The sequence below is a fragment of the Haliotis cracherodii genome, unplaced genomic scaffold, assembly GCF_022045235.1.
Source record: "Haliotis cracherodii isolate W230 unplaced genomic scaffold, xgHalCrac1.p SCAF_5, whole genome shotgun sequence".
NCBI lineage: Eukaryota > Metazoa > Mollusca > Gastropoda > Lepetellida > Haliotidae > Haliotis > Haliotis cracherodii.
The window spans coordinates 69,752,214-69,778,214 of record NW_027266308.1 but is presented as its reverse complement, the minus strand read 5'-3'; the positions used below and the strand labels follow the sequence as shown (position 1 = coordinate 69,778,214).

The 26,001-nt window shown below is 48.6% G+C and overlaps 1 protein-coding gene across 10 annotated transcripts in view; it reads left to right on the top strand.

Moving 5' to 3' along the window:
* Nucleotides 1–26,001, top strand: part of LOC139442832 (muscle-specific protein 300 kDa-like) — a 265,153-nt gene that overhangs the window by 235,819 nt on the left and 3,333 nt on the right. For 9 of the 10 annotated variants that reach the window (XM_071223727.1, XM_071223730.1, XM_071223728.1 and 6 more), the window contains 26 exons: nucleotides 548–718; nucleotides 2,482–2,954; nucleotides 3,338–3,500; nucleotides 3,825–4,475; nucleotides 4,960–5,292; nucleotides 5,504–5,637; nucleotides 5,783–5,975; nucleotides 6,071–6,703; nucleotides 6,855–7,181; nucleotides 7,442–7,762; nucleotides 8,250–8,564; nucleotides 12,013–12,179; nucleotides 12,355–12,517; nucleotides 12,700–12,887; nucleotides 13,983–14,133; nucleotides 14,378–14,698; nucleotides 15,224–15,418; nucleotides 17,961–18,005; nucleotides 18,283–18,454; nucleotides 18,602–18,777; nucleotides 20,873–20,987; nucleotides 21,168–21,373; nucleotides 21,459–21,788; nucleotides 22,843–23,055; nucleotides 23,184–23,321; nucleotides 23,651–23,703. In XM_071223727.1, the coding sequence (XP_071079828.1) occupies nucleotides 548–718; nucleotides 2,482–2,954; nucleotides 3,338–3,500; nucleotides 3,825–4,475; nucleotides 4,960–5,292; nucleotides 5,504–5,637; nucleotides 5,783–5,975; nucleotides 6,071–6,703; nucleotides 6,855–7,181; nucleotides 7,442–7,762; nucleotides 8,250–8,564; nucleotides 12,013–12,179; nucleotides 12,355–12,517; nucleotides 12,700–12,887; nucleotides 13,983–14,133; nucleotides 14,378–14,698; nucleotides 15,224–15,418; nucleotides 17,961–18,005; nucleotides 18,283–18,454; nucleotides 18,602–18,777; nucleotides 20,873–20,987; nucleotides 21,168–21,373; nucleotides 21,459–21,788; nucleotides 22,843–23,055; nucleotides 23,184–23,321; nucleotides 23,651–23,703 (6,347 nt within the window). The remainder of the gene's footprint in view (nucleotides 1–547; nucleotides 719–2,481; nucleotides 2,955–3,337; nucleotides 3,501–3,824; nucleotides 4,476–4,959; nucleotides 5,293–5,503; nucleotides 5,638–5,782; nucleotides 5,976–6,070; nucleotides 6,704–6,854; nucleotides 7,182–7,441; nucleotides 7,763–8,249; nucleotides 8,565–12,012; nucleotides 12,180–12,354; nucleotides 12,518–12,699; nucleotides 12,888–13,982; nucleotides 14,134–14,377; nucleotides 14,699–15,223; nucleotides 15,419–17,960; nucleotides 18,006–18,282; nucleotides 18,455–18,601; nucleotides 18,778–20,872; nucleotides 20,988–21,167; nucleotides 21,374–21,458; nucleotides 21,789–22,842; nucleotides 23,056–23,183; nucleotides 23,322–23,650; nucleotides 23,704–26,001) is intronic. The other variant, XM_071223734.1, reaches the window with a different exon arrangement.

Here is a 26,001-nt window from a genome sequence, read left to right as displayed (position 1 = left end):
GGTGATGTCACGTGATGTGATGTGTGGTGATGTGATGTGTGGTGATGTGATGTGATGTGTGGTGATGTGATGTGATGTGATGTGATGTGATGTGATGTGATGTGATGTGTGTTGATGTGATGTGATGTGATGTGTGGTGATGTGATGTGATGTGTGGTGATGTGTGGTGATGTGATGTGATGTGTGGTGATGTGATGTGTGTTGATGTGATGTGATGTGATGTGATGTGTGGTGATGTGATGTGATGTGATGTGTGGTGATGTGATGTGATGTGTGGTGTGGTGATGTGTGGTGATGTGATGTGATGTGTGGTGATGTGATGTGATGTGTGTTGATGTGTGGTGATGTGATGTGTGGTGATGTGATGTGTGGTGATGTGATGTGATGTGATGTGATGTGTGGTGATGTGATGAGATGTGATGTGATGTGATGTGATGTGATGTGATGTGATGTGATGTGATGTGATGTGTGGTGATGTGATGAGATGTGATGTGATGTGATGTGATGTGATGTGATGTGATGTGATGTGATGTGATGTGATGTGCAGGTGTCGCAGAGGAGGGCCAGTGTGCTGCAGCTATCATCAGGCCAGGAGCAGTACGAGAAGCTCCTCCAGGACTACACTCAGTTCATCGAGACAGCTGAGGGCAAACTGAGGTCGGAGGAGGTCGCCTCCAGTGACCTGATCCATCTACGGCATCAACTCAACGCACATAAGGTACGAATGTGGTGATGAAATAATAACATAAAATAATCCCTTGTAGTTTTGCTACAAATGAGGTATTATATTTGTTTCAGTTGGTGTACAAGACGGACCTACAAAAAAAAATTAAATTAGAAATAAAATAAAAGACTTTTGATAATTTATTTTTGGGGCCTACCCTATTTAACAATTAGATGAAATGAAAAAGAAACACAACATTTAATCACCGGTATTCTTAACAAATGGTGAATACGACATTAATATAAGTCTTCATTCAGTACTTCTCTGGAAGTTGAAATTACCTTTTCTTTTTTTTCAACTGCCTACAATGAATTTTAGGCCAATTTTGTGCTAAAGAACTAATAGGAAATAAAAGGCCTTACCATGGTAATGATGATCAGTATGCTCCCTAACATGGACTCTCCCAAACGTTGACTCTCCCTAACATCGACTCTCCCTAACATCGACTCTCCCTAACGTCGACTCTCCCTAACATCGACTCTCCCGAACATCAACTCCCCCTCACATCAACTATAACATCGACTCTCCCTAACATCGACTCTCCCTGACGTCGACTCTCCCTGACGTCGACTCTCCCTGACGTCTACTCTCCCTAACGTCGACTCTCCCTAACATCGACTCCCCCTCACATCAAGTATAACATCGACTCTCCCTAACATCGACTCTCCCTTACGTCGACTCTCCCTAACATCGACTCTCCCTATCGTTGACTCTCCCTAACATCGTCTCTCCTAAACTCGACTCTCCTAACATTGACTTTCCCTAACATCGACTCTCCCTAATATCGACTCTCCCTAATAAAGCCTCTCCCTAACATCGCCTCTCCCTAACATCGACTCTCCTAACATCGACTCCTAACATCGACTCTCCTAACATCGCCTCTCCCTAACATCGACTCTCCCTAGTATCGACTCTTCCTAACATCGACTCTCCTAACATCGACTCTCCTAACATCGACTCTCCTAACATCGCCTCTCCCTAACATTGACTCTCCCTAGTATCGACTCTTCCTAACATCGACTCTCCTAACATCGACTCTTCTAACATCGACTCTCCCTAACATCGACTCTCCCTAGTATCGACTCTTCCTAACATCGACTCTCCTAACATCGACTCTCCTAACATCGACTCTTCTAACATCGACTCTCCCTAACATCGACTCTTCCTAACATCGACTCTCCCTAACATCGACTCTTTCCTAACATCGACTCTCCCTAACATCGACTCTTCTAACATCGACTCTCCCTAACATCGACTCTCCCTAGTATCGACTCTTCATAACATCGACTCTCCCACTCTCCCTAACATCGACTCTTCCTAACATCGACTCTCACTAACATCGACTCTCCTAACATTGACTCTTATAACATCGACACTCCCTAACATCTACTCTCTAAACATCGACTTTCCCTAACATCGACTCTTCCTAACATCGACTCTCCCTAACATTGACTCTTTCCTAACATCGACTCTCCCTAACATCGACTCTTCTAACATCGACTCTCCCTAACATCGACTCTCCCTAGTATCGACTCTTCATAACATCGACTCTCCCACTCTCCCTAACATCGACTCTTCCTAACATCGACTCTCACTAACATCGACTCTCCTAACATTGACTCTTATAACATCGACACTCCCTAACATCTACTCTCTAAACATCGACTTTCCCTAACATCGACTCTCCCTAATGTTGACTCTCCTAACATCAACTCTCCCTAACATTGACTCTCAACATCTGTCATTTCGGTTGCCAGGATTTCTTCAGTGACCTTGAGGTCCATAAGGCCATGCTGGACTCGCTTGCGTCTCAGTGCCCGGTGTCCGTACGAGACCGACACCAGACCCAGCACAACCACCTAAGCAGCCAGACCCACGTGTTGGTGGACAAGGCGAGCCTGCACGGCCAGCGGCTGGAGCGACTGGTGCGGCAGTGGGAGGACCTGGATGTGAAGCTGACCCGGCTCCAGGGCTCCCTGGGCAGCATCGAGCAACAGATTCCAGGAGCCATCGCAAGTGGAGACTCCATGGCAACCATCCAGACCAAGCTGGAAAAATATCAACAGCTACAACGTGAGCTGGCCGAGGAGAAAGGCTGGGTGTTTGAGGTGGTCGACAAGGGAAAGCAGATTCTGCACAGCCTTACTTGCCCCGAACTGGAGAACTCCGTCGCAAGACTCGCAGATAGATGGGTAGACCTCAATACTTCCCTGACTCAGGATCTCAAAAGGTAAAGTTTGTTACAGCTGTCTTATCGCCTGTATCATTTATACACTGTATTTATAGCAATGTTAACGTGTGCACCGAAGATGTTGTCATCCATACACTTACTTGTAGTTACCCTACCGATAAACTGATAGTAGGGAGTCCTTTGTGGGAACATTCACAATAAGAATGCAACATGGCACTGCAATATAGTTTTATCATTCAAATAACAACCTTTATTAGTAACATTCAATACTTTGGTCGTATCATTTGACTAGTATTGCTTACTGGAGAACTATTACAACAGATATATTTTTGGTACCAAATGGCACCCATAAACACCTTAATCCTACTGCAAATGTAATAAAGTCACTCTGCAAAGACCATCACTGTTTTGCCTTCCTTCAGAACTGAAATACTGGGTGACCAACTGCAGACATTTGAAGCAGAGGCGGCCATCTTGAACTCCTGGCTGACGACAGCAACTATGAAGTTGTCAAGTTTGAAGCAGCTGAGTGAGCAGGATCTACAAAGTATGGCTGCCATCCGAGCCAAGGTGGAGAAGTTGCTGGTAGGTCCTGCTTCATCTTTGTGGCCATCTCTGTCAACCAGCTAAGAAAAGCTGGTGCTCAATGTCAAATCCTCTTAAACTGACAATCAAGAAAAAAACAAATGAAAGTTCCGTCCATTAGCCCTGGATCATGTCTGCATAGAAACATTGCAAATTACTAGGTTACATAATATTCTTTAATTTCCTATTTTCATGACATCAAATCCTTATTGCCCCAATCTATGACACCCAATCCATAATACCCCCAACCTGTGACATCCCATCCTATAAAACCCTAATCCAATGACACCCCAACACTTGAAACCGATTTGTTTTATTCTTCAGGAGTTCCAGAAGGAGGTTGAGAACCAGTTGCCTCTTCGTTCTAAGGTGTTAAATGTTGGTCGTCAGTTGATGATGAGCTCATCATACAACACCACTGGTCTCGGTGAGCGCCTCCAGGGGTACGAGACAGAGTGGGCCCAGCTCCAGCGTGACATCGTCCGCACCGAGGAGACGTTGCACCAGGCCCAGATGGACCTGATGCCATCCCGACAGGCCCTGCATGAGCTGGCCGAGTGGCTGGACATCATCCGGACACAGCTCCGGGAGGACAAGAACAAACCAATCCACAGCCTGGCTGACATGGAGGTCCTGCTGAAGAAGTACAAGGGCTACAAGATTGAGTTGAGCAGCAAGCAGCTAACTGTGGACTTTGTCAACCAGCAGGTTCTACAGCCACACATCCCGGAGGAGGACACGGAGAAACTGGACTTTGCCGAGAAGCTGAGCGAGTTCAACCGTCAATGGAAGATATTCACGGGAGAAGTGAATGACAGGCTAAAGACGCTGGAGAGACTATCGTCCAAGTTTGAGGACTATGAGACGTTTATGTCTCAGCTCCAGGTCTGGTTCAGAGAACAGGAGGACAAGATAAAGAACTATGGACTTGTTGGTCCCGCGTCTGGCGTCCGGCAGACACTCAATGAATGCAGGGTGGGTTGGGGTGATCAATGGGAGGTTGGTGGGGCTTCTTTTATTTCCAGTCAAGCAGATGGGATTGTAATTACATGGTATTTGATTGGCTAACCAAGCACTTTGTTTGTGTTTATGTTTTCATCACTAACAGACTACTGTTTCCTGATTGGTTGAGACTGAAGTGGGTGGGACTTTGGTTACATTATTGCGCTGATCGATGTAACTGGTTTCGTATCATTGGCTAACATTTTTTAAATTAATGATTAAAGAAACAGCCTGTGTAGTTATTATTTTTAACTTAGATATTTATAAGAATTGTCATCATATTACTTTGCGTTTATAAAGGTATAAACATAATCAACGGTGCATAAATCTACGTGGTGTGCAGACCAGTCTACCTGCCCTGATTTGTTTATGACCGTAAGATGTTTGCTTGTACAGTGCCCATGTGAAATGAACTGTTGTTGCAGTTGCTATAGCTGTGCTGATACATTTTATGCAGGAACTACAGCGTCAGTTGAAGGTCAAGGAATCTGACATATTGGCTGTCAAGTCTCTGGCTGGAAACCTGATGGACTTGAGTGTGGATTCTCCCGGGTGCCGGCGTGGAGTCCAGGACAGCTTAGACGGACTCAACAGACAGTGGCTCCATCTTGAGGAGCAGCTGAGCCAGCTGGAGACCACCCTGGAGGGCATGCTTGGAGAGTGGGGTCACTACTCCACACAGCTCCAGGCTCTCATGCAGGTGCTCACCAACATCGACTACTGCCTCAACAGCTACACCCTAGTGGGCGGCGACATCTCCACGCTCACTGAGCAGGTCAAGAAACTCAGGGTGAGTCACGTCTCTAGTGTCAGGATGAGTGTCAGCGAGTAGTTGGGGGCAATGGTTGAGTGAGTCAATTGTGACAATAAATAATCTGCAATACCATTGAGTTACTGGAAATAATTATTGGATGAAGACATAACGATCATTTTGGACAGTTGAAGATATAGTAATCATGAAATCATTTAGGACAGTTGTGATTGGTTGACTGACCTTGCAGACCCTGGAGGCCGAGCTCCATCACCATGAGAACCAGAGGGACGCCTTCCTTGCCTTGGGTCAGCAGCTCACCACCGTCAGTGACGCCCCCATCTCTGCTGACATCCAGAAAACTGCCGCAGATGTCCAAAACAGGTATGTAAAAGTGTTGTTCACGCTTCATTCCTCTATACCTCAGCCTCAGCTGTGTGTGGGTCTGCCTTGTATCATTCCAATGTTACATAGTTTACACAGATGGATAAGAAGTATTCCTTAAACATTTGACTGCTTCTGACCCCAGATGGCGCCGACTTTCTGCTGATCTGTCAACGCGGCGTAAGCAGTTTGAGCAGTGCTTGCAGCGATGGCAGAATTACGAGTCTGAGTATGACAGTATCAGGCGCTGGCTAGATGATAAGGAGAAGGTGTGCCACGGTCTGACCACCCGCCCTGATGACCCAGCCTCACGCAGTCAGTGTCTGGAGCAGAGCAAGGTAGGGATCAGGCAGAGGATGTCATTGAATGTGTACACAACCTCACAAAATATCCAAACTGATGTTTATGAACTAATAATCATCCTTTGTTGTAGAACCTTCAGGAAGAGTTTGACAACATCCAGAGTCGTGTTTCTCAGCTGTGTCGTCTGAGTGATGATCTTGCCAAAAGTATGGAGCCATCCACGATCTTGATGATGACATCCAGACACTCCGGACTTGAGCAACGACTCCTTGGACTTCGCCAGATCCTAGCACAGAACATTGCAGCCCTCCAAGATGACCTGACTTCACTGGACCAGTTCCGGGCTGCATTCGAAGTCCTCCGCATCTTCCTGAATCATGCTGAGACTGTCCTGGAACAGGCCGATCCAAACAAGTCATCAGATGAGATTGATCTGAGAGACCGTCTGAACCAGTTGAAGGACCTACAGTCTCAGTTCACCAACAACTTTGTCAAACTGGACAGTCTGAACATCATGGGCTACAAGCTGGCTCTAGGTGACCGGGATGCCAACCAGTTGAGTGAGCTGAACCATCGCTGGCACCGCCTCCACAGCAGCTGTGGGGAAAGAAGCAAGAGTCTACAGGCCAACGTGTTGGTGCAGCAGGACTTCAGTTCCAAATGTGATTCCTGGATGACATTCCTGGCCCAGACTGAGCAGGATCTGGCAGTAGACATAGCCGGGAATCTATTGGACCTCCGGGATCAACAGAGGATGTGCCAGGTAAAGAAAATCTGCTAATGAAGAGAGAAATATGTGTGATAATGTCTGTGCACACTGTAGGAAATAAAAAATTAATATTTGTGGCTACTGGGAGAATCTTGTTTCACATATATATGTGGTTGTCTTATGATGAGATTTCCTGCCATTTCAGAAGTTTGAGTCGGAGATGTACAGTCGGCAGCAGGTGCTCCATGCCATTGTCAGTGATGGTGGGAAGATGTTGCAGGCAGGAGACGTTGATGACCCTGCAGAGTTTCAGCAGAAGCTTCACCTCCTGTCTGAGCAGTGGAGGAGCGTCGTGCGCCGGGCCAACCAACGTAAAGCCATCATCGACAGCAGCGTCCAGCAGTGGGACACCGACAACAACCTCAGTCAGCAACTCCGAGTCTGGCTGCAGGAGAAGAACAAGGCTATGAAGGAGTTCGAGTTTGAGGCAGCCTCACTTCGGCAGATCAACAGCATGCTACAGAAGGTCAAGGTCAGGGGAATTAACTACATAGGTTAAAGTAGAGATAAATTTTCATACTTTCAGATGTCCTGGTGGTGAGGTAGTGTAGGGATAATGTGGCAAGATGAAGACCAGACTTAGATTTCGCTGTTAAGTTCAAGTGTCCCCGATTATTGATGTCCCTAACGATTTTACTCACTCACTTACTATATCATTAATGAAAGATGCAAGTTCACCATATCATTGATATCAATGAAATGCATTATGAAGTTCTTGGTACACTATGGCAGACAACCCAGCAAGAGTTCCGCCTCCAGGAGCACAGCTTCAAGCAGATCCATGAGATAGGCCGCGACCTCCAACAGCGGGCTGACCCAGCAGCTAGGGACCAGCTGAAGGTCAACATGGACCAGCTGGAGCAAAGCTGGTGTGACAGCTACAGCTGCCTCGAGCACCACCGCACGCATCTGGAGGAGCTCTTGCAAGAGTGGCAGGAGTGTGAGGGGGACATTGACGACATCCTGGCATGGCTCCGGGAAACCCGGCAGATCCTGGCATCCGATCTGCCCACAGAGTACGACAGTCTCCAGGCCGACCTGAACAACACCAAGGTAAAATACACATCTCACCCTTCATACCCGACTCGACCATACATATGACCCTTGTCATCCACTGGTTTGAAGGGGTTGCTGAGTGAGAATCAGCTCTGTGATCCTTAAGCACTAAGGATAAACATCATCATCGTCATCATAATCATCTGGGGGTTGCTGTTTCATTCCCAACATGGGTACAATGTGTGAAGCCCATTTCTGGTGTCCTCCACCGTGATATTGCTGGAATATTGCTAAAAACGGTGTGAAACCCAACTCACACACTCACACACTCACTCACTGGGGGTTGCTAGGAGACTAGATCCCCAGCAGCCCATACATACTTGTCATAGTCCCTTTTCTCTTCTACCAGTTTCCATGTCCAGTGTCCATGTGAGTTAGCTATGATATTGCTCACTATGATTAAGAAAAAACCCACCCACCCACCACCCCACCCAAATTGCTGCCATCAACATGTCACTTATGAGTAGTGTACCTACTTCTACAGGATATAGCAACATCATTCGCCAACTCGGAGGACCGCCGCCAACAGCTGTTATCCCGTGAGAAGAATCTGTCCCGAAGGATCCACTCGGAGGACATGAACATCTTGGCCCAGCGGATCCGCCTCCTCAACAAACAGTGGGACGAGCTGGCCAGCCAGGCCCGGCTCCGGGAACAGCGGCTCCGGGATGCCATGTGTCGCTGGTCTGGCTTCTCAGACAGGGTCCAGAATTTCCTGGACTGGATAAAGGACATGGAGGTCACTGTGACCTCGAGTCGCGAGGTGCATGTTGAGGACCTCCTCAACAGGCTCGAAACTGTGAGTACAACTGTATCCTGATACTGTACCCTGACACTGTACCATTACACTGTACCCTGTCACACATACTGTACCTTGTCTCCAAATAAAGACGTATACAGAAATATTACACATACTAGACATGCACTGGCAGATCCGGGGTTGTAGGGGCTGTGTCCTTGGTTTTAGGGGCTGTGACCCGTGTCTGTAGGGGCTGTGTCCCGGGGCTGTAAGAGGTGTGGCTCGTGTCTTTAGGGGATGTGTCCTGGGGCTGTGTCCCGGGGCTGTAAGAGCTGTGGCTCGTGTCTGTAGGGGATGTGTCCCGTGGCTGTAAGAGCTGTGGCTCGTGTCTGTAGGGGATGTGTCCCGGGGCTGTAGGGGCTGTGACCCGTGTCTGTAGGGGATGTGTCCCGGGGCTGTAGGGGCTGTGTCCCGGGGCTGTAAGAGCTGTGGCTCGTGTCTGTAGGGGATGTGTCCCGGGGCTGTAGGGGCTGTGACCTGTGTCTGTAGGGGATGTGTCCCGGGGCTGTAGGGGATGTGTCCCGGGGCTGTAAGAGCTGTGGCTCGTGTCTGTAGGGGATGTGTCCTGGGGCTGTAGGGGCTGTGTCCCGGGGCTGTAAGAGCTGTGGTGCATGTCTGTAGGGGATGTGTCCCGGGGCTGTAGTGGATGTGTCCTGGGGTTGTAGGGGATGTGTCCCGGGGCTGTAGGGGTTGTGCCCCATGGCTGTAGGGGCTGTGTCACATGTCTGTAGGGGATATGTCCCGGGGCTGTGTCCTAGGGATGTAGGGGCTTTGTCCTAGGGCAGAGGGGCTGTATCCCATGGCTATAGGGGCCGTGTCCCGAGACTGAAAGCGCTGAGTCCCAGGGCTGTGTCCCTGGTCTGTGTTCCATGGCTGTAAGGGCTGTGTCCCATGGCTGTAGGGGCTGTTTCCCATGGCTATAGGGGCTGTAGGGGCTGTGGCGCGTGTCTGTAGGGGATGTGTCCCGGGGCTGTAGGGGTTGTGTCCTGGGGCTGTTTCCCGGGGCTGTAGGGGCTGTGACCAGTGTCTGTAGGGGATGTGTCCCGGGGCTGTAGAGGTTGTGTCCCGGGGCTGTAGGGGCTGTGACCCGTGTCTGTAGGGGATGTGTCCCGGGGCTGTAAGGGATGTAGGGGCTGTGTTTCAGACAGTCTGTTTTCTGTGTCAGTTCTTCTATCAACTTCATGACATGAAGTGTCCATGAATCAAAGTTTCCACTGTATGAAGTGTCCAGGTATCATGGTGTCCTCTTTATGAAGTGTCCAGGTATCACAGTGTCCACTGTACAAAGTGTCCAGGTATCACAATGTCCACATTACCAAATGTTCAGATACAACAATGTCAATTTTATGAAGTGTCCAGGTATCACAATGTCCATTTTACCAAATGTCCAGGTATAACAGTGTCCAATTAATGAAGTGACCAGGTATCACAGTGGCAACTTTATAAAGTGTCAAGTTATGAAAGTGTCCATTTTATGAAGTGTCCAAGTGTCACAGTGGCATCTGTACCAAATGATGTGTCCAGGTATGACAGTGGCAACTTTATAAAGTGTCAGATTATGAAAGTTTCCATTTTATGAAGTGTCCAGGTATCACAGTGGAAACTTTATCAAATGTTCAGCTATCACAATATGAACATATTTAGCTATCACTATGTCCACTTAACAAAGTGTTCAGTAATCTCAATGTACCATTTACATTATATCTAGATATTCCAATATCCACTTTAAACAGTGTTGAGTTCTATCAGTGTCCACAGTAGAAGGGTCTATGTGTAGCCGCCTGTACTCCCCCATGGGTGTGGCAGCTGGAGGTGAAGCCAGCCCATGTGGGCACCATATGGCTGCGTTCATCTAAATGGTAGTGGGTCAGCCCTGCCTCTCTATACAGCAACATCTGAGTAGCCAGATGGTTACAACTTCTGAAGTGACAAGGAGTAAGATTTCTGATCTTGTGAAACAGTATTAAGCTGATGGAATTGTCCGACATTTCCTGCCCACCTGTGTTGTGGTAGTGTAGTGCTGTATACAGGGAGGTGGCAGCAGGGGAGGCGCCCTCTGGCGGTCACTGTTACTCTCACAGAACACAGTAATGCAGAAAGCTTCCCTGCCCACAGGTAGGCGGGTCGATCATTGTGTGGAAGTGTCAGAGTATTGAAGATGTGTGCAAGTAGAATTTCATACTAGTCTAGATGAATGTACTAATTATGAATAATATTGCCACACATTTTGTCAATCGTGTACACTGGCTGTCAAGATGGATCGAACTAAGACTGAAATCACTCTCCTCACATGGGATTGTCCGCTGTCTTCGTGTGTTGACAAAGTCTAGTATTGTCCCCTGCTCCCTAGGAAGGCATATGTCAGCTGTCTTCCTGTGTTGACAAAGTCTAGTATTGTCTAACGTCTCCCTAGGAAGGCATATGTCAGCTGTCTTTCTGTGTTGACAAAGTCTAGTATTGTCCACACTCTTCCTAGGAAGGCATATGTCAGCTGTCTTTCTGTGTTGACAATTCTAGTATTGTCTACAGTCTCCCTAGGAAGGCATATGTCAGCTGTCTTCCTGTGTTGACAATTCTAGTATTGTCCAATGTCTCCCTAGGAAGGCATATGTCAGCTGTCTTCCTGTGTTGACAAAGTCTAGTATTGTCTACAGTCTCCCTAGGAAGGCATATGTCAGCTGTCTTTCTGTGTTGACAAAGTCTAGTTTTGTCCACACTCTTCCTAGGAAGGCATATGTCAGCTGTCTTTCTGTGTTGACAATTCTAGTATTGTCTACAGTCTCCCTAGGAAGGCATATGTCAGCTGTCTTCCTGTGTTGACAATTCTAGTAATGTCCACTGTCTCCCTAGGAAGGCATATGTCAGCTGTCTTCCTGTGTTGACAAAGGCTAGTATTGTCCACACTCTTCCTAGGAAGGCATATGTCAGCTGTCTTCCTGTGTTGACAAAGTCTAGTTTTGTTCACTGTCTCCCTAGGAAGGCATATGTCAGCTGTCTTCCTGTGTTGACAAAGGCTAGTATTGTCCACACTCTTCCTAGGAAGGCATATGTCAGCTGTCTTCCTGTGTTGACAAAGGCTAGTATTGTCTACAGTCTCCATAGGAAGGCATATGTCAGCTGTCTTCCTGTGTTGACAAAGTCTAGTATTGTCCACACTCTTCTTAGGAAGGCTAATGCCAGCTGTCTTCCTGTGTTGACAAAGGCTAGTATTGTCTACAGTATCCCTAGGAAGGCTTATGTCAGCTGTCTTCCTATGTTGACAAAGTCTAGTATTGTCCACTGTCTCCCTAGGAAGGCTAATGTCAGTGGTCTCTCTGTGTTGACAAAGTCCAGTATTGTCCACTGTCAATGTCCCTCTGCAGGTTTATGTCAGCTGTTTTCTAGTTTTACCACTGATCATATTCTCCTCAGTCAGTAAGAATGTAATGTCATCTTTTCTAATCTCCAGGAGGTTCACGACGAGCTAATGGCAAAGGAACAAGAGAAGAACCAGCTGATGGATCAAGGTCATCGGTTGATGAAGGTCAGCAGTGACATCCGAGCCACGGACATCGAACACCGCATGGAGAAATTTGAAGATAGATGGCAGCACTTGCAGTCAGTTGTCAGTTTCAGGTGAGACATTTCTATATTAGTCATAAGGAGAAGATCTCTCTCTCTCTCTCTCTCTCTCTCTCTCTCTCTCTCTCTCTCTCTCTCTCTCTCTCTCTCTCTCTCTCTCTCTCTCTCTTCAATTGTCATCTTCAAGTGTTACCATGGTGATGGCTAATGTGCTCTGCCCATGTTACAGGAAGAGGAAGCTGCACGAGACGGTGCTGGCTGTGAGACAACTAGACATCAGTATGCGCAACCTGAGCCGATGGTTGTCAGACATGGAAAAGGAAGTAGGTGGCGCTGTTGTCTACAGCGACTGTGACTGGCAAGAGATACAGACCAAGATTCACCAACAACAGGTAGGCATGCTGCTGCTTCATACAGTCTCCTTGCACCATGATACACCGAGTCATTAACAATAGACCTTTTGGTGGATGGGGTGTGTGTGTGATGGTGTGTGTGTGATGGTGTGTGATGTGTGTGATGTGATGTGTGTGATATGTGATGTGTGTGATTTCTGATGTTCCACTTGTGCCTCCAGGAGCTTCAGAAGGACATTGAGCAGCACAGCGCTGGTGTGGCGTCGGTCCTCAACTTGTGTGAAGTGCTGCTCCATGACTCCGACGCCTGCCCAACAGACATTGAGTACAATGCTCTACAGCATACTCGCAAAACCCTGGACCAGCGCTGGCGGTCCATCTGTCAACTGTCCCCAGAGAGGCGAGCGAGGTGAGAGAGATGTCACACATTTGCAGAATATCAGGGCAAACACTGCAGATTGTGTTGTTTGAAACAATCAGTCAAGTGTTACCAGAGTGTCTTTATTCTTATCACGATATGCTGCAAGGGATTCCAAACTTTACATCTCGTGATCAGTTCATGAGCATCAGTTCACACAACATACCAGTATGTTCATTTGTGCATCAAACCAATCCAATATCACTTGAATATGAGTAATTCTTCATATATTAACCAACATGTATGCTATTCACGTTGCTTTTGTAGCTGGGTATATAAACATAGAGTAAGTCACTGATCTGTATGGGGTGTTGTAGGATTGAGGTCACTGATCTGTATGGGGTGTTGTAGGATTGAGATCACTGATCTGTATGGGGTGTTGTAGGATTGAGGTCACTGATCTGTATGGGGTGTTGTAGGATTGAGGTCACTGATCTGTATGGGTGTTGTAGGATTGAAGTCACTGATCTGTATGGGTGTTGTAGGATTGAGGTTACTGATCTGTATGGGTGTTGTAGGATTGAGATCACTGATCTGTATGGGTGTTGTAGGATTGAGGTCACTGATCTGTATGGGTGTTGTAGGATTGAGGTCACTGATCTGTATGGGGTGTTGTAGGAGTGAGGTCACTGATCTGTATGGGTGTTGTAGGATTGAGGTCACTGAACTATATGGGTGTTGTAGGATTGAGATCACTGATCTGTATGGGGTGTTGTAGGATTGAGATCACTGATCTGTATGGGTGTTGTAGGATTGAGATTACTGATCTGTATGGGGTGTTGTAGGATTGAGGTCACTGATCTGTATGGGGTGTTGTAGGATTGAGATCACTGATCTGTATGGGTGTTGTAGGATTGAGATCACTGATCTGTATGGGTGTTGTAGGATTGAGGTCACTGATCTGTATGGGGTGTTGTAGGATTGAGGTCACTTATCTGTATGGGGTGTTGTAGGATTGAGGTCACTGATCTGTATGGGTGTTGTAGGATTGAGGTCACTGATCTATATGGGGTGTTGTAGGATTGAGGTCACTGATCTGTATGGGTGTTGTAGGATTGAGGTCACTTATCTGTATGGGTGTTGTAGGATTGAGGAGAGTTGGCAGCTGTGGGTGGTGTTCAAGCAAGACTGTAAGACCTTCAGTGATTGGCTGATTGATGTGGAGACTGAGGTTGGCACCTACAGTGTAGAAGATGTGTCGGTGGAGCTAACCAAGGAGGAGATAAGGAAATATGAGGTCAGTCCACTTCATTACAGCTAAAATATCCCTCCCTTCAACACAGTTACCATAAACGCCCGGTGTTTGTTTGTTTTGGAGACTCCTGATACCTGGTGTTTATTCAAAGCAGACATTTAGTTTTTTTTGTTCAAAAGGGGATCACGTCCCTCCAACTGATGTGGTCTTCAGTATGTAACCTTCACAGACATGATTGGTATGATAAATTCCAAGATTTATGTTACCCTCTTCCAATCACTCACAGACCCTCCAGCGTAACGTCCACAACCACCTGGGTGAGCTGGAGAACATCAACAAGCAGTACCGGCGTCTGGCCCGGGAGGGACGCACAGACACCAACGGGAGTCTCCGGGCGAGCATGCAGGATGTTAACGACCGCTGGGACCATCTGCAGCAAAGAGTCACCTCCATCATGAAATGCCTCCGCAACTCCGCCAGCATCCGCACCGACTTCACCACCATACGGACGTCCCTGATGACCTGGCTGACAGAGATGGAGACTCAGCTGAACACCACCCAGCGTCTCTCCAGTGCTGACCTGGTCGCACAGCGGGATCAGATCAATGTAAGAGATACAACTACCTGTGAAGATCTGGGGAAGAATAAGTCTCCAGCAACCCATACTTGCCGTAAAAGGTGATTATGTTTGTCGTAAGAGGCGACTAACAGGATATGATGGTCAGGCTCGCTGACTTAATTGATGCATGCCTTTGTATCCCAATTGCATAGATCGATGCTCATGTCGTCAATCAATGGATTATCTGTTCCAGACTTGATTATTTACAGACCACTGTCACATAGCTTGAATATTACTGCGTGTGGCGTTAAACAACAAACAAACAAACAAACAAAAGAGATACAGCAATTGTTGTTTGTGGCTGGTGGTACGGTTGTGTCACAGACAGGGTGAGTGAGGGAACAGTATCAGCTATATGGGAACTGCCCTGTCAGGACGTGTGGCATCACCACTCCAGGCTATAGTAGAAATTAACAATGGTAGATAGTAGAAATGTTTTGGTTTGCCATGATATAGACACTGATACAGATATTGATGTATCATGGTACACAACTTTGTGCATTCTGTCTTCAGAAACTGGTGGAGGAGATCAACTCTAGGCGGAGCAGGTTCGAGTACCTGGACCAGTCTGCGGTGTACCTCATGCAGAAGGGCGACACTGACGAGGTTGTGCAGGTGCAGGGGGAGTTGGAGGAGGTGCGGCGACGCTGGAAACAGGTGCTGGAGCGGGCGACCGTGTACAATGTGCAGGTGTCATCCACAACACAGGTGGGTAGAGGCCGGGACACTGGGTACAACACAGGTGGGTAGAGGCCGGGACACTGGGTACAACACAGGTGGGTAGAGGCCGGGACACTGGGTACAACACAGGTGGGTAGAGGCCGGGACACTGGGTACAACACAGGTGGGTAGAGGCCGGGACACTGGGTACAACACAGGTGGGTAGAAGGGTGTGGCACTGGGTACAACACAGGTGGGTAGAAGGGCGGGGCACTGGGTACAACACAGGTGGGTAGAAGGGTGTGGCACTGGGTACAACACAGGTGGGTAGAAGGGTGGAGCACTGGGTACAACACAGGTGGGTAGAAGGGTGGGGCACTGGGTACAACACAGATGGGTAGAAGGGCAGGGCACTGGGTACAACACAGGTGGGTAGAAGGGCGGGGCACTGGGTACAACACAGGTGGGTAGAAGGGTGGAGCACTGGGTACAACACAGGTGGGTAGAAGGGTGGAGCACTGGGTACAACACAGGTGGGTAGAAGGGCGGGGCACTGGGTACAACACAGGTGGGTAGAAGGGCGGGGCACTGGGTACAACACAGGTGGGTAGAAGGGCGGGGCACTGGGTACAACACAGGTGGGAAGAAGGGTGGGGCACTGGGTACAACACAGGTGGGTAGAAGGGCGGGGCACTGGGTACAACACAGGTGGGTAGAAGGGTGGAGCACTGGGTACAACACAGGTGGGTAGAAGGGTGGAGCACTGGGTACAACACAGGTGGGTAGAAGGGCGGGGCACTGGGTACAACACAGGTGGGTAGAAGGGCGGGGCACTGGGTACAACACAGGTGGGTAGAAGGGCGGGGCACTGGGTACAACACAGGTGGGTAGAAGGGCGGGGCACTGGGTACAACACAGGTGGGAAGAAGGGTGGGGCACTGGGTACAACACAGGTGGGTAGAGGCCGGGACACTGGGTACAACACATGTGGGAAGAAGGGCGGGGCACTGGGTACAACACAGGTGGGAAGAAGGGCGGGGCACTGGGTACAACCCAGGTGGGTAGAAGGGCGGGGCACTGGGTACAACACAGGTGGGTAGAAGGGTGTGGCACTGGGTACAACACAGGTGGGTAGAAGGGCGGGGCACTGGGTACAACACAGGTGGGAAGAAGGGTGGGGCACTGGGTACAACACAGGTGGGTAGAGGCCGGGACACTGGGTACAACACAGGTGGGTAGAAGGGTGGGGCACTGGGTACAACACAGGTGGGAAGAAGGGTGGGGCACTGGGTACAACACAGGTGGGAAGAAGGGTGGGGCACTGGGTACAACACAGGTGGGTAGATGGGTGGGGCACTGGGTACAACACAGGTGGGTGGAAGGGTGTGGCACTGGGTACAACACAGGTGGGTGGAAGGGTGTGGCACTGGGTACAACACAGGTGGGTGGAAGGGTGGAGCACTGGGTACAACACAGGTGGGTAGATGGGTGGGGCACTGGGTACAACACAGGTGGGTGGAAGGGTGGAGCACTGGGTACAACACAGGTGGGTGGAAGGGTGTGGCACTGGGTACAACACAGGTGGGTGGAAGGGTGGAGCACTGGGTACAACACAGGTGGGTAGATGGGTGGGGCACTGGGTACAACACAGGTGGGTAGATGGGTGGGGCACTGGGTACAACACAGGTGGGTGGAAGGGTGGGGCACTGGGTACAACACAGGTGGGTGGAAGGGTGTGGCACTGGGTACAACACAGATGGGTGGAAGGGTGGAGCACTGGGTACAACACAGGTGGGTGGAAGGGTGTGGCACTGGGTACAACACAGGTGGGTAGATGGGTGGGGCACTGGGTACAACACAGGTGGGTGGAAGGGTGGAGCACTGGGTACAACACAGGTGGGTAGAAGGGTGGGGCACTGGGTACAACACAGGTGGGTAGAAGGGTGTGGCACTGGGTACAACACAGGTGGGAAGAAGGGTGGGGCACTGGGTACAACACAGGTGGGTAGATGGGTGGGGCACTGGGTACAACACAGGTGGGTGGAAGGGTGGGGCACTGGGTACAACACAGGTGGGTGGAAGGGTGGGGCACTGGGTACAACACAGGTGGGTGGAAGGGTGGGGCACTGGGTACAACACAGGTGGGTGGAAGGGTGGGGCACTGGGTACAACACAGGTGGGAAGAAGGGTGGGGCACTGGGTACAACACATGTGGGAAGAAGGGTGGGGCACTGGGTACAACACAGGTGGGTAGATGGGTGGGGCACTAGGTAAAACACAGGTGGGTAGATGGGCGGGGCACTGGGTACAACACAGGTGGGTGGAAGGGTGGGGCACCAGGTAAAACACAGGTGGGTAGAAGGGTGCCTACAGCAGTTACAACCATTAAAGTATTCACCACAATTCATGCACTATTCATTAATATAGAAGTAGGATGGAATAATAATGATAATACTTAATGATAACAATAATCTAGGCTGCTGACAGGCAGTAGCTGTGTGATTCAGTGTTGGTAAGGACAGGAACATGATTGACCATCAGAAGAAACTGTATTGTGCCGGATAGTTGGGAGTCTTCTGGCTGTTTTCAGATTGAGGAGACACGGCTGTTTGAACAGAGGAGTCGTGGTGAAGAGGTAGGTACCCACACTGCAGCTGCTACTACCAAGGTCTTCTTTTAAAGAAGTTCTGCCTTCTGCTCTTGGCTTGTAATAGAATTGTTCAGGGATAGTGGTAGGAGTAGGTCCAAACTTTTCGGGAACACCTCATGCCATTGTATGTGAGAGACTTTACTGAATTCATCGCTTCCAATTTGTTTGTTTCATTTCAAGTTACAGAAAGATGATATTTAGATTAAAAGCCTAATGACATTGACCCCTCACTCTCCTCACTTCTTGCTGTCTTCATCTGCAGGAGGTGAGCGTCCCATCCACTGATGTGCGGCGGAGAGAGATGCGGGATACGTCTGCCACCCTAGACTGGGACGTCCCCGAGCTGGAGTCCTACCTGGCAAGTTCCCCGCCCGACAGCCCGCCACAGAAACGTCGCACAGTGCTGCGATCACCCGCAACAACTCTGGACACAGGTGATGCATAATGTGCTCATATTACTTACTGTGTCACTCCGTGACCTTCACACTGTACACTGAAATAGGGGCAGAAAATGGTGGGTTTTTTTCTGGATTGACAGCATGCAAGAAGAGAAATATGCTTACATATGTTTTGTGTTACAGATGCCAGCAAGCGAGTTGAGCAGAGACAGAAGATGAAGTCAGAGTTTGGTCGGAAGGGGAAGACGGCGAAGTATGACGCCCTCCTCAACAAGCTTGGGGATGCCATTGAGGATGCAGCAGGGAAACTCCTTGTGGCCGAGCGGCAGATTTCCTCCGGAGCAGACAGCAGTAGTCTGGTATGTCCTTCATACTTCTGCCATGCTTGTCCCTGTAGTCAGTTGTATCTCAAGAATGTCCAGTGTACTTCTTTCTTGTCCAGGGTACCTCTCTTTTGTCCAGTGTACCTCCGTTTTGTCCAGGGTACCTCTCTCTTGTCCAGGATACCTCTCTTTTGTCCAGGGTACAGGGTACCTCTCTCTTGTCCAGTGTACCTCTCTTTTGTCCAGGGTACCTATCTTTTGTCCAGGGTACCTCTCTCTTGTCCCGGGTACTCTCTCTTGTCCAGGGTACCTCTCTTTTGTCCAGTGTACCTCTCTTTTGTTCAGGTTACCTCTCTATTGTTCAGGTTACCTCTCTTTTGTCCAGGATACCTCTCTTTTGTCCAGGGAACCTCTCTTTTGTCCAGGGTACCTCTCTTTTGTCCAGGATACCTCTCTTTTGTCCAGGTGTACTTCTCTTTTGTCCAGGGTACCTCTCTCTTGTCCAGGGTACCTCTCTCTTGTCCAGGGTACCTCCGTTTTGTCCAGGATACCTCTCTTTTGTCCAGGATACCTAAATTTTGTCCAAGTTACCTCTCTTTTGTCCAGGGTACAGGGTACCTCTCTCTTGTCCAGGATACCTCGCTCTTGTACAGGGTACCTCCGTTTTGTCCAGGATACCTCTCTTTTGTCCAGGATACCTAAATTTTGTCCAAGTTACCTCTCTTTTGTCCAGGGTACAGGGTACCTCTCTTTTGTCCAGGATACCTCGCTCTTGTACAGGGTACCTATCTCTTGTCCAGGTTACCTCTCTTTTGTTCAGGGTACCTCTCTCTTGTCCAGGGTACCTTTCTTTTGTCCAGGTTACCTCTCTCTTGTCCAGGGTACCTCTCTCTTGTCCAGGGTACCTCCGTTTTGTCCAGGGTACCTCTCTTTTGTCCAGGATACCTAAATTTTGTCCAGGGTACAGGGTACCTTTCTTTTGTCCAGGGTACCTCTCTCTTGTTCAGTGTACCTCTCTTTTTTGTCCAGGGTACCTCTCTTGTCAAGGGTACCTCTATCTTGTCCAGGGTACCTCTCTCTTGTCCAGGGTACCTCCGTTTTGTCCAGGATACCTCTCTTTTGTCCAGGATACATCTCTTTGGTCCAGGTTACCTCTCTTTTGTCCAGGGTACAGGTACCTCTCTTTTGTCCAGGATACCTCGCTCTTGTACAGGGTACCTATCTTTTGTCCAGGTTACCTCTCTTTTGTTCAGGGTACCTCTCTCTTGTCCAGGGTACCTCTCTCTTGTTCAGTGTACCTCTCTTTTTTGTCCAGGATACCTCTCTTGTCAAGGGTACCTCTCACTTGTCCAGGGTACCTCTCTCTTGTCCAGGGTACCTCCGTTTTGTCCAGGATACCTCTCTTTTGTCCAGGTTACCTCTCTTTTGTCCAGGGTACAGGTACCTCTCTTTTGTCCAGGATACCTCGCTCTTGTCCAGGGTACCTCTCTCTTGTCCAGGGTACCTCCGTTTTGTCCAGGATACCTCTCTTTTGTCTAGGGTACCTTTCTTTTGTCCAGGGTACCTCTCTATTGTCCAGGTAACCTCTCTATTGTCCAGGGTACCTCTCTATGGTCTATTGTACCTCTCTCTTGTCAATGGGTGTCAATTTTGTCCAGGGTACAGGGTACCTTTCTTTTGTCCAGGGTACCTCTCTTTTGTCCAGGGTACCTCTCTCTTGTCAAGGTTACCTCTCTCTTGTCCAGGGTACCTCTGTCTTGTCCAGGGTACCTCTCTATTGTTCAGGTTACCTCTCTTTTGTCCAGGATACCTCTCTTTTGTCCAGGGTACAGGGTACCTCTCTCTTGTCCAGTGTACCTCTCTTTTTTGTCCAGGGTACCTCTCTTGTCAAGGGTACCTCTATCTTGTCCAGGATACCTCTCTTTTGTCCAGGGTACCTGTCTTGCCTTCATTGTATCACTCATTTACTAAGTGTTTCACTTAATCTTTTGAAGGGAGTGGCCAGGGTGTCGTTCCACAAAGCGACTGCCGTAAGCCTATGTTAAAGTACAATAATCTTGCTTTGTCGAACAGGCCCCAGCTCACACAAACAGCACTCTTCCCAATGTTCACCTCTATGTCCCTTTTGCAGCATGGCTATCGGTCCGACTGTGAACGGGCGATTGAGACAGTTCAACGCCTGGAGCAGCGCCTAAAGTCCGAGACAGGCCAGACACGGATGAACTATCTTGACACTCAAGTCAGAAGTAAGTGTCCCTCTTCCAGTTTCACATGTACATATGTCCACTGACTGCCATGTAAGTGTGGGATATGTCCACAGCCACTAACTGTCACGTACATCCACTGTCCGTCACGTACGACCACTGACTGTCACATACTTTCTCCGACTGTCACGTAAATCCACTGACTGTCATGTCTGTCTTCAGGTGTTGTGCAGCGTTGGGAGATCCTCCAGCTGCGTATCACAGAGCGCGAGTACAAGGTGGTGACTGAGCGCCAGGACCAGACCCAGTTCCGGGTCGACCTGGACAACATGCTGGCCTGGCTAGATGAAGCAGAGGCCCTGCAGTCGGCCCAGCAACCATTGCCGGGAGACATGGCAGAACTGGAAAGTGTCATCAGGCAGTACAAGGTGAGTTGACGTGCAGGAGTCTTAGTGAACTGAGTGATGTTGATTCCAGATCTGTAGATGAACATGAACGTGCCGCATGTTTCAGGACTTCCTCGTGCAGCTGGAGTCCAAGAAAGCTAGAGTGTTGTCAATCAACCTCATCAGCAAGAACTTCATCAACCTCTCCACAGCAGATGGCCGTGATACGCAGGAGAAACTCCGACAGATGAATGAACGATGGGAGGCAGTCAATTCCCGTGCTGATAGTGTCCACCGTGGCCTGCAGGTGGCGTTGCTGCAGAGCCAGGAGTTCCATCACGAGATCCACGACCGCTACATGTGGCTGGAGAGCATCGAGAACAGGATGCAAAAGTGTGAGCCCATCAACCTGAATGCTGACGAGACCCAGCTGTGGCTGCAGTACAACCGACTGATGGTGAGTCATTACAACCCAGACCCATGAAGATCCGGGGTAGAATAGATCTTGAGCAACCCTTTCTTGACGTAATAGGCAACTTTGCTTTTCGTATTAAAGAGGCAACAAACGAGATCGGGTGCTCAGGCTCGCTGATATGGATGATGCATGTCATTGTACTCCAATTGGGTTGATTGATACTCATGATGTCAATCACTGGATTGTCTGATCCAGACTTGATTATTTACAGACCACTGTCATGTAGCTGGAATATTGCTGAGTGCAGCTTTTAACAACAAAGAAAGAAAGAAACAAACATTACAACTGATTGATGGTGAATCAGTATATGACTATATGATGGTATCCCCACTTCGCGGTACCCTGAACGATGGTACCTGTTTGACTGTACCTGTATGATGCTACCTGTATGATGTTTCCTGTTTGACTGTACCTGTATGATGCTACCTGTATGATGTTTCCTGTTTGACTCTACTTTTATGATGCTACCTGTATGACTGTACCTGTTTGACTCTACCTTTATGATGCTACCTGTTTGACTGTACCTGTATGATGCTACCCTGTATAATGGTACCTGTATGACTGTACCTGTATGATGGTACCCTGTATGGTGGTACATGTTTGACTGTAGCTGTGTGATAGTACCCTCTATGATGGTACCTGTATGATGGTACCTGTTTGACTGTACCTGTATGACTGTACCTGTTTGACTGTACCTGTATGATGGTACCTGTTTGACTGTAGCTGTATGATGCCACCTGTACGACTGTACCTGTATGATGCTACCTGTATGATGGTACCCTGCATGATGGTACCTGTATGATGCTACCTGTATGACTGTACCTGTATGATGCTACCTGTATGATGCTACCCAGTATGATGGTCCCCTTTATGATGCTACCCTGTATGATGGTACCCTGTATGATGGTACCCTGTATGATGGTACCTGTATGATGGTACCTGTTTGACTGTAGCTGTATGATGCTACCTGTATGACTGCACCCTGTATGATGGTGCCTGTATGATGGTACCTGTATAATGCGGCTGGCTGTTTCAGGAGCTGCATGGCGAGCTGGAGCGGAACCAGCCGAAGATCCTTGCCATCAAGGACACCACAGACCAGCTGTACATGAACACGGACTCACAGGAGATGGTTAATGCCAAAGACAAAATGCACATTATCGCCAACCGTGTGAGGGCATTACTTCGTCTGACATCATCCTACATCTCTAGTCTGGAGGACAAGCTTCACATCTCTGCCCGGGCATCGGTAAGTCGCTGGCTGAGGAACACTTGATAACTAAAGGTTCAATTTGAAGAAACATGAGACAGAAATATGTTTGGATATTGTTGAGGATTTATTTTAGGTAATCTTGTGTTTTATTTTGGGTATTCCAGCCAGCAAATTTAGATGCATCGGACGTATCATCAGTGGCGTCGCGAGGTTCAAGGTCAAGTAGTCCAAGGTCATCCTTACTGAGACCAGGGTCCTCATTGAGAGTGAGGAATCGATCACCGTTTGCCCTCTCACGACAGGTATGCAGGAAATCTGAGTCATGGAAAATTTGCAAGAATCAAAATCAAGGGCATTCAAGTTTATTTGATGTCAAGTTAAATGTTGTATGCTGAGCAGCCTAGACAGCGAGCAGCACTCTGGCCAGAAGCACTAAGTATTTGTTGTGCGCAGGGAGCTCCTCCATACTGTAGACATGTCCTTGTACTGAACATACAATACAGCCAACTTTCTGTGGGTAACATGTAGTTGTAAACCTTGTAACGCTAGTCCATAACCATCCTACTTCAGTTGTCTCCCCTATAAATATCAGTTATCTCCCCTATAAATATGATTGTGTTGCTTTCTACAGCTTCTGTTTGGAGACACTCGACCCCTGCTCCAGCCAGCGGATGAAACTGACAAGTAAATACCATTCCCCACCCACACCTTCCCCCAGCCTTGGAGGGGGAGGGGAGGGGACCCAGACTTCTGGGTCACGATTCTCAGCATGTTCAATGTTTGCTTTGGTGCATCGTTACTACCTTTGTGCTGCCTCTGACACTCCAACATGGCCGCCAAAGCGGACTGGGTTTAGATAGATCAGTGTGCAGGGGCAATGCATGACATAGCACAGTCTCTCACACTCGGAAGTACAGCATTGCATGGGTGTTGGTAACAACATTAGTATAGAACATCGACAACAACTTGGCTACAGGGCTCATATTGAACTGGTGTGAAATGAAACCCTCCCCATATTACTCCAAAAAGGACCTATCCTGCAGGTACCAGCAATCATACACACAGGCACTATCCTCCACACACAGACACTATCCTCCTCACACAGGCACTATCCCCTACACACAGACACTATCCTCCTCACACAGACACGATCCTCCTCACACAGGCACTATCCTCCTCACACAGACACTATCCTCCCCACACAGGCACTATCCCCTACACACAGGCACTATCCTAAAACATAGACACTAACCTTCATACACAGACACTATCCTTATCACACAGGCACCATCAACCACAGACACTATCCTCCACACACTTGCACTATCCTCCATACACAGACACTATCCTCCACACACAGACACTATCCTCCATACACAGACACTATCCTAAAAACATAGGCACTTTCCTCCATACACAGACACTATCCTAAAAACATAGGCATTATCCTCCACACACAGACACTATCCTCCATACACATACTCTATCCTCAACATACAGGCACTATCCTCCATACACAGACACTATCCTACAATCATAGGCACTATCCTCCATACACAGACACTATCCTCCACAAGCTTGCACTATCCTCCATACACTATCCTAAAAACATAGATACTATCCTCCATACACAGGCACTATCCTCCATAAAAGACACTATCCTAAAAAAGCATAGATACTATCCTCCATACACAGGCACTATCCTCCACACATAGACACTATCCACCACACATATACACTATCCACTACATACAGGCGCTTAGACACTATCCACCACACATATACACTATCCTCCACACATATACACTATCCTACACACACAGGCACTATCCTCCACACACAGACACTATCCTCCACACACAGGCACCATCCACCACTCACAGGCACTATCCTCCACACATAGACACTATCCACCACTCACAGGCACTATCCTCCACACTTAGACACTATCCTCCACACACAGGCACTATCCACCACTCACAGGCACTATCCTACAAACATAGACACTATCCACCACTCACAGGCACTATCCTACAAACATAGACACTACCCTCCACTCACCGACACTATCCTCCACACATAGACACTATCCTATACACACAGGCACTATCCTCAACACACAGACACTATCCTCAACACACAGACACTATCCTCCGCACACAGACACTATCCTCCACACACAGACACTATCCTCCGCACATAGACACTATCCTCCACACACAGACACTTTCCTTCACACACAGACACTCCTCCGTACATAGACACTATCCTCCACACACAGACACTATCTTCCACACACAGACACTTTCCTTCACACACAGACACTCCTCCGCACATAGACACTATCCTCCACACACAGGCACTATCCTCCACACACAGGCACTATCCTCCACACTTAGACACTATCCACCACACATATACACTATCCTCCACACACAGGCACTATCCACCACTCACAGGCACTATCCTACAAACATAGACACTATCCACCACTCACAGGCACTATCCTACAAATATAGACACTACCCTCCACTCACCGACAATATCCTCCACACATAGACACTATCCTCCACACACAGGCACTATCCTCAACACACAGACACTATCCTCCACACACAGACACTATCCTCCACACACAGACACTATCCTCCGCACATAGACACTATCCTCCACACACAGACACTTTCCTCCATACACAGACACTTTCCTTCACACACGACACTCCTCCGCACATAGACACTATCCTCCACACACAGACACTATCTTCCACACACAGACACTTTCTTCACACACAGACACTATCCTCCACACACAGGCACAGAGCAAGGTATGCATGTCTAACTCCACCACTAATGCACACATGTCCATACCAAACGACGATGCCCCTAACACACCCATGTCCGCCCCTTGCATCGGTCCACACGTCCCCTGAATGATGTGCGATAGTCAGCATGCATCTGGTGTAGGTGTAGTTGATGACAG